Here is an 8,915-nt window from a genome sequence, read left to right on the forward strand (position 1 = left end):
GCTCTATCAATAAATTTTTTGCTAAATCCTTTATTTACAGCCTGTTTTTTACAAAACAAATTAAGATTTGAGCAATAAGTATAAATTTTATATACAAATATTTTATATATATATACATACATAATATATATATATATATATATATATATATATATATATATATATATATATATATATATATATATATATATATATATATATATATATATATATATATAAATTATAAATCAGTAGAAAATCACTTAACAAAGTTTTTTTTCATTTAACACTGTGTTTCATAAATAAAAAGACTCATTAGAAATACTGAGTTTTTTATTGATGAGAGCATTTCTAATGAGTCTTTTTATCGATGAAATACAGTGTTAAATGAAAAAAAATTTTCTTAAGTGATTTTCTACTAATTTATAATTGCTCAGTTCTTTTAAGAACATTGAGCACTCTATTTTGTAGAATACATTTTAAAGTTGTTTAAATATATATATATATATATTTCGTAAACTGTTGATATATATTTTTTTGATATATGCATCAAAAAGCGATATCAAAATACCGTCGGCTATTATAAAAATTAGTGTTGAATCACCAGGAAAAAATGATTGTTGATTAAACGTTGAAAAGCAACATTCGATCAACGTTTTTTGTAAACACCAAATCAACGTTGATAAGTGGCTAACATTTTGGACAAAAAATCAATATGGAATCAATGTTGACGAGAAACATTGAATCAACATCAAATCAACGCCTCATTTTTTAGCGGGTATTTCCGTTCTTTAAAAATAAACTAAAAAATTTTATTTTATCTATTAATGATATGTTTAAATAAACTTTTTATAACAACCTTGTAATTTTCTTTGTAATTGTAAGACAATTATATATTATATATATATATATATATATATATATATATATATATATATATATATATATATATATATATATATATATATATATATATATATATATATATATATATATATATATATATATATATATATATATATACAATTGGGCCATAATTTGTGAAGAGAGGATTAGTTTAAATCACAGTTTCAAGCCATTAGGACAATTGTTAACTTAAAAAAAGATATTGGAAAGTGAGAAAGTAATGCTATTCACTTTGGAATGTCACTAAGGAGAAAGGAGATTGATACTAAAATCTGCAAAGAGCGCAATTCCAAATTGGTTAATGATCTATTAAGAGAAATAATTGTAAATAAAAATATAGTCAAAGCAGTTTATCATTTCAAACCCAGGAGCAATGCACTAAGCAGCCCTGTTTTAGTAGAATTAATCAACAATGCAAACAGAGTAGAAGTTTTGAGCTGATACAAAGCTTAACACATTAATAATTTTTAAAAAATGTGCATTGATCTGGATCAAAATATGGTTGAAAGGAAACAAAAGAAAGAAATAGTTTCTGACAAAAAAAAAAGAGGCAACAGAAAACATGCTGTAGAAGGAACTATTAACAAACCCTTTTAAAATAGTATTTGAGGAATTAGAGTCTGCAATACCTGCATCAATAAAATACTGTCATCTGTCTTGCTGGTATACTAATACAACATTACTAAACAACAAGTTTGATGAACAATTAATTAATATTGAAGTTAAGCAACCACATAAAATGATATATGAAAAATGGCATAGTAAATCTTCAACAACAAATATTTCAAGTTGTTCTTTTTCCAGACAAAACAGACTGATTGTCTGGAAAAAAGGGGACATGGAGTATGCATTCATAGTCACTTTTAATTTGGCTAATAGTTATTTACATAATAACAATATTGCAATATTGAGTAAATATGGTGGTCGGATATTTCAGTTTTGGAAATAATTTTTTGTTGCTATATCTATAGAGTAGACGGTTGTAGTGAGGGAAATTACAAGCAAGTTGCAGAATCAATCAAATACTATAAGTTGTAAAAAAAAAAATATCTAGGTTCACATATATTTTTTTGAATATTTTTTAAAACATTTTAATATTCCTTTTTTTTTTGATTTTTCTTTTAAAGAATAGAATTTTAAAGAATAATTTTAATTATATATATATATATATATATATATATATATATATATATATATATATATATATATATATATATATATATATATATATATATATATATATATATATATATATATATATATATATATATATATATATATATATATATATATATACTTATAGTATCGCTTACGGGGACAGATTTTACAAAAGAGCGAATACTTATGGGGACATTAGTATTATCGGTATTATTTTTGTGTACCCGTTAAATTTTTGTCCTTGTAAGCATCGTTTTTTTGTAAAAAAAAAAGTCTCCGTAACTTTTATAAAGAGTGAAAAGTAAATTTATCGACTATCAAATAGCAAGAGAATGCTGCTACATTGACTAACGGTTTGGTTTGGGTTAGCATCAAGTTCAGGCTTAGAGTTAGGGTTACGGCAAGGTTTAAACAATGTTATATTTGTGTAATTAATCGTTCTTGTAAATAGATGAAAATGTAAAATGAAATATAATATATAATAAATAAATAAAAATAATAAAAATAATTATAAAAAATATATTTTTTTAATAAAATAATGAATTTAATTATGTATAAATATAAATATAAATAAAATAAAAATTAACAAAAGTATATAAATATGATAAAAATAGTATAAAAAAAAGTAAAAAAAAATACATAACTTAAACAAAAATAACATGTCCTCTTAAACGCCGAATATATATATATATATATATATATATATATATATATATATATATATATATATATATATATATACATATATATATTTATATATATACATATAATGATCTAAAATGGAATCAACACACATAGGTTGCAACTTAAAAAAAAAATTTAGATAAAAAGATTGAAAAAAAAAATGAAGCTTTGGAATAAAATATACACTTCGTGTGTTAGGCTGCACATGGAATTTGTTGTTTAGGAATAATGTCCTTACTTAAAAGGTGATATCAAGGAAATTGAAAAAGTTCAACACAAAGCAACAAAAGCACCTCATGGTTAAATAGGATTTCGATTAAAGGTGTTGGCGTCTCAATTTTACAACTCGCAAACGACGTGGCGACTTGATCTAACAGTTTTAAATAGGAAACGGTTTTGAGATCATTACTTGGCTTAATCCACCAGTTCGCAGATAACCATCGAACGTCCTTATGTGTGAATTCATATATAACAACGCTTGTCATAATTTTTACACAGATCGTATTATCAATGATTGGAATAACTTGCCGATAGCATGCAAAATGGTTTCGTCAGTTAATGCTTTTAAGAATAGATTTGACAAGTATTTCTTTTCTACAGCTGCAAATAGTACATCTTTTACTGCAGATGAATAGCACTTTTATTAATTAATTCGTGCTTTAGCAGCTAAAAATGTTGACTTTTTAGAAGTTACTTGTAAACTATAATTAAATGAAAGCAATCTTTTTATTCTCTTTTTCTCGATTTTAATAACAAATTACTTGCTATGGAATAACAAGTGCATTTTTTTAAATTAAAGTTTATATTTTACAACTTATAAATTTTAGTTTCATTTATTGGTTTCGTTTTTTCTTTAATTTTATTATTTATCATGTAATCTAAAAAGCCTTTTTTTAATATATTACTTATTACAATATATAAAAATGTGCGTAACATATAAAAAAGTATACTAAATACTTAAACTACTTTACTTTAATGATATAATTATACCCTTTATATCATTTAGTTTTGTAATTTGTCAATAATGAACAAAACAAAATAAAAGGAATTAAAAAAATGCGCCATTTTATTATTTGTAAGATACCCCAAGCGAAAAGTGATAAAATTGTAGGCGAGACTTTTTGAAAAGTGTTGTAAACACCATTTTATAGAACTTTTGCGTAAGTAATAACCAAGGAAGTTAATTAAAATTAAAACTTTAGGGTAAAAACTTAAGAATTTTGTTTTTGTGAGCCAGAGGTTACGCAAGCTTTGTGAATACGACTTGGTGTAGCATTTAACTTAACCCCTTTCTGCATACTGTATCATATATGATACAGTTTATAAATTGTATATCTCTGGTTGAACGCACAGCGATTTTAAATGAAAATTAAGTTTATTTAAAGCATGCAATATTTAAGTGAGTGTGGCCACCGTACTTGAAATGTTTTTGGGAATTTTACTTTTAATTTTATTTCTCATATTATCAAAATGGCAACCGGCAGCAAATCAACTAATTATTGTAAGTACATCATTTTGTTGGGATAGATTCCTTTCAATCATAAACCCACAAAAATTCCTAAAGTTTCTTATACATATTGGTAGTCCTCTTGTCTATTTATTTACCTATTTTCTTAAACTTTCATTCCTCAACAACTTTTTTTGTAAGTGTATCATATATGATACATCATGCATCTAAAGAAAAAAATTTTAATTTTATATTTTTGATTTATTGTTATATCTTTTGTTATAAAACGTTTTTATTATTTCTTCTAATCTTTAGCAATCAAGCCGACATCTTTCTATGGCAGAAAGTCTTCTGGTATCCACAGGATACAGGCACCTGTCTTGATCAAGTTTGTTGATGATGACACAGATTTCTGCTCCTCAGGCGAAGATTCCAGCGATGAAGAAGATATAACCAATCACGAACTATTTTTGCCACTATCTTCTTCGTCCAGTGAGGAAGTTAATAGCAGTGATGAGAATGCTGACAGCAATGACAATCAGTCACTTTCAATATTAGGAATAGCAAAAAAACACGGTGCAGCAGTGGTGCAAGCTACAAACAAACCAAATGCAAATGGAAAAAAGTCTGCATAAAAATCTCAGCAATTGTGGAAAGATAAAAATCTTCCCAATAAACAAAAAGACCGCAAATTTAAAGGTAACTACCAACAAAAAATGGACGAGTTATTGGATTGTCTTGATTCAGAACTGTCGTACTTTTATCAGATTTTTCCTAAAGAGCTTTTTCAAGAAATTGCCTATCAGACAACATTGTACTCCATGCAAACCAATCCTGAAACACCATTTGCTGTAAAAGAGGAAGATTTAGTTAGTTTTGTTGCATGTGTTTTGTATATGTCCATTGTCAAACTCCCAAGCACAAGAGATTATTGGTCGTCTTCCATTGGAATTGCTCATGTAACTAATATAATGCCCGTCAACGGCTTTGAAAAATTAAAAAGCATTATTCATTTTGCTGACAACAACTCTGCTGACAAAGACGATAAGCTTTTCAAGATACGCCCTCTCATAAACAAAATAAATGAACAGCTGAACAATATTCCATTTGAAGAAAATTTGGCGTATGAGCAGATTATTCCGTTCAAAGGGAGACATTTAATCAAACAATACATCCCTAAAAAACCGCACAAATAGGGTTTAAAGTTTTTGTTCTGAGTGGTGTCTCTGGCTTCAGCTATAATTTTGAAGTTTACTATGGAGGAAGTGACAACATTTGCCTTGAGAATGAATCAGACCTTGGAGCAAGTAGTAACGTTGTCATGCGTCTAGCCTGAATCCTGCCCGATGACGTTAATCATAAATTGTATGTTGACAATTGGTTCAATAGCATTGGTTTAAATGTTTATATGTTCAAGAGGGGAATTCAAATGGTTGGAACTGCACGTAGGAACCGTGTTGGAAATTGCCCAGTCTTGTCAGATAAGGAAATGAAGCAAAGGGGTCGCGGAGCATTTACCGAACATGTTGCCAAGGTTGACGGAGTTGATGTATCGGTAGTTTCCTGGTTTGACAGCAATGATGTAACTTTGCTGTCCAATTTTATTGGAAGTGAACCTTCAATTGAGGTTAGAAGATTTTCAAGAAAAGATACGTGCCATATCAACATTTCCTATCTGGGAGTAGTCACTATCTACAACAAGCACATGGGGGGAGTCGACTTGCTTGATTCTCTGCTTGGCTATTACAGGAACAAGATTCGGTCAAAAAAGTGGTATGTCCATAATCAATGCCTAGATTCTTTAGCAAAAGCGTAATCCGTCAACTCCACTTGTCAAATTCAAATTGGCGGTAGCAGATTTGTTCTAATTACCAGGTGTCGCGTAAACGAAAAGCAGGTCGCCCATCGCTTGCTGACATCACACAACGTGTTGGTCCAAAAATTGCCATTCCCCATTAAGCAATTCGGTGTGATCAAGTTGGACATTGGCCTATTTTTAATGAAAAGCGGGCTCGTTGCAAATATGACAATTGCTCCGTCTTAACATATTCATTTTGTGAAAAGTGTCGAAAAGGACCGCAACTGTTTTAAAGCTTTCCATCAATAGATTTTGTATTTATCATGATATCTTTATTGAGTGTATTTAACTACCAAGGTCCAAGTTCCAAGATAAACTCTCTGAATAGCAACAAACACTAGTTTATAATTTTTTCATAAAGTTCCACTACTGCATGATGAATCATATTCAGCAAACTTTGGATAAAACATTTTCACACGATAAAAATCAACCACAGTTATTAAAAACGTATGCAAATGTCGTAGCTCAAATAAAATCAACCGCAAGTACCAATGAAAAAACAAAAAATTTAAATTCGGATATTATTCTAGCATCACCAAAAACAAACAATGATAAGTTTATTTTAGTTGGTAGAAAAAGTAAGTCAATTCAAAAAACGCAAAATTTGCCTATAATGAAAAAACATAGGGTGTCAGAGGCCGTTTTTGGCATAAAAATTTCGGAAAACAAAACAATTGCTGGCAAAAGAATTGTTCGTAAATTTGAAATTTTTGTTGGAGGCATAAGCAACCATATTAATGAAGAGCTTTTTAAAATCTATATGGAGACAGAAATAGGAATTACCCCGTTTTCGGTATGTTTAAATAAAGAAAACGAGTATAACAGGTCGTATATAGTTACCATAAATAACGCAGAACAAAATACAGTATTTAACCCTTCTCCATGGGATAACAATATAATAGTCAAACCATTTCGAAAAAAGCGCTTAAGTTCTAACTTAGCCCAAAATCTGGAAAACAACGGCAACCAGGAAAATTTCTATAAATCAAAATGGCTTCCGACAGCGTATTAAAGAAAAATAAATTTCCCATAAAACTATGTACTTTTAATTGTCATGGGCTTAAATCAAAAATTGAATACACTGAATCCTTGATAACTTCCCATGATATTACTTTTATATGCGAACATTGGATATCAAAACTTGAACATTCAATAATCAAAAATATTTGCAAAAACACCCACTCTTCGTATTTCCACCAGACAAATAAACGCGAGCAAGGTCGGCCGTTTGGCGGAAATGCGTTTCTGGTTCGGAAACATATGTTTCAAAATGTCATTATTTTATATGAAGATGATCATATTCTTGCTATAAATCTTGTTAAAAATAATACTAGCATTGTTATAATTGGTATTTATCTAACTTCATTGCGGAATAATCGAACATCATTAGATGAATACACAAATCAATTAGATATAATTAAAGGCCTTGTTAATAATTATGAGGGTGTCGGCGAGGTAATTGTATTTGGTGATTTTCAATCTTTTCCTCTCGAAATATACGATATACTAGAAAGATCAAGTCCCACAAAAAATAAATACTCCGCGGCTCTATCAGAATTTATAAAATCGAGTGAATTTGAACTAGTGGACGTAATTAAAGGTTCAGGCCCTAAGATAACATATCAACATAATACACTACCAAATGCATCATATATTGATCACATAGCTATCTCAAAAAACACTTCTCTTAGGTATTACAACTGTTTTGTTGCCCCCTTTTCACCTCAGAATATGAGTGATCATTTGCCAGTATCAATTGTAATTGAACTCATCGGAAGATCTCTCAAAGAGAATATTCACAAAATGACAGACAAAATTAGCATTCCAAATTATGTTTGGAATAATCAACGTTTTATACAATTATATAATGATTTCGTAAATAATAATATTAAAAGTCTTAGCCTTACAAATAACAATTACGATAAAGAACTTATCAAAATCTATAATTTGATTACAAAAAGTGCATCTGAGGCTCTTAGCCAACACTTATCTGAGAAAAAACAATCATTATATTCGAAATCTTGGTGGACTCCCGAGTTAAATAGGAGTAAAAAAGTTCTTACATTTCATTTTAAGAAATGGCGTGACACGGGTTTCGTAAAAGATTTAAGTTCGCACATCTTTAACCAATACCTAATGGCACGAAAAAATTTCCGAAACGCTGTTAAGAAAGCACAAAACTATAACCTTTACAAAAAATACATAAAAATCGAGATGTTAAAAAATACCAATCCCAAAAACTTCTGGAATACTTTTAGAAATATACAGACTGATGCAAACTCAAAATTATTTACAATAAATAATAAAAAGGACAAGGAGTCAATCACAAGAGAATTCGCCGATAGTTTCGAAAAACAGTTGAACACTTAATCTATAACGCATACCGCGACGAGTTTTCAAGTTCCACCTTGTACAAAATTTGACTTTGTAATAATATCAGATGAAATTATAAGAACGGCTATCTCTTGCCTAAAATTAAACAAAACCAAAGATGGATCGATTCTCTCGCTTTACACTCAAAACCTACTAGAAACCTTACAAAATGAAAGTGTCGTAGGAACATCAATAAATGGAAACTACACGGGTGTTGTAGCATATGCTGATGACATTATACTTCTTAGTTCCACCCTCTCTGGCCTACAAAAGCTAATTAATATCTGTAACATTTACACAAAAGAAAATTGCATAAAATTGAATGCTAACAAAACCGAGTTTTTGGTCACCGGAAAACATCAAATTAAAAAATGCACGATAACACTCAACCACCAAAAAATAAAACTAGACAATAAACTTGCTCATCTAGGCTTTATATGGGGCACAAAATATTCACCAATTGCCTCACTTAATCGTTTAAACATTGATAACCGAATATCCCATTTCCGG

The 8,915-nt window shown here is 29.0% G+C and overlaps 1 protein-coding gene across 1 annotated transcript; it reads left to right on the forward strand.

Annotated features, from left to right (window-relative positions):
- The first annotated feature begins 4,890 nt into the window (after positions 1-4,890).
- Positions 4,891-5,370, forward strand: LOC136091075 (piggyBac transposable element-derived protein 3-like). The gene has a single exon (XM_065818059.1). It carries the CDS (start codon positions 4,891-4,893, stop codon positions 5,368-5,370), a length of 480 nt encoding a protein of 159 aa, XP_065674131.1.
- Positions 5,371-8,915: the final 3,545 nt, after the last annotated feature.

Source organism: Hydra vulgaris, chromosome 14 (assembly GCF_038396675.1).
Source record: "Hydra vulgaris chromosome 14, alternate assembly HydraT2T_AEP".
NCBI classification, from domain to species: domain Eukaryota; kingdom Metazoa; phylum Cnidaria; class Hydrozoa; order Anthoathecata; family Hydridae; genus Hydra; species Hydra vulgaris.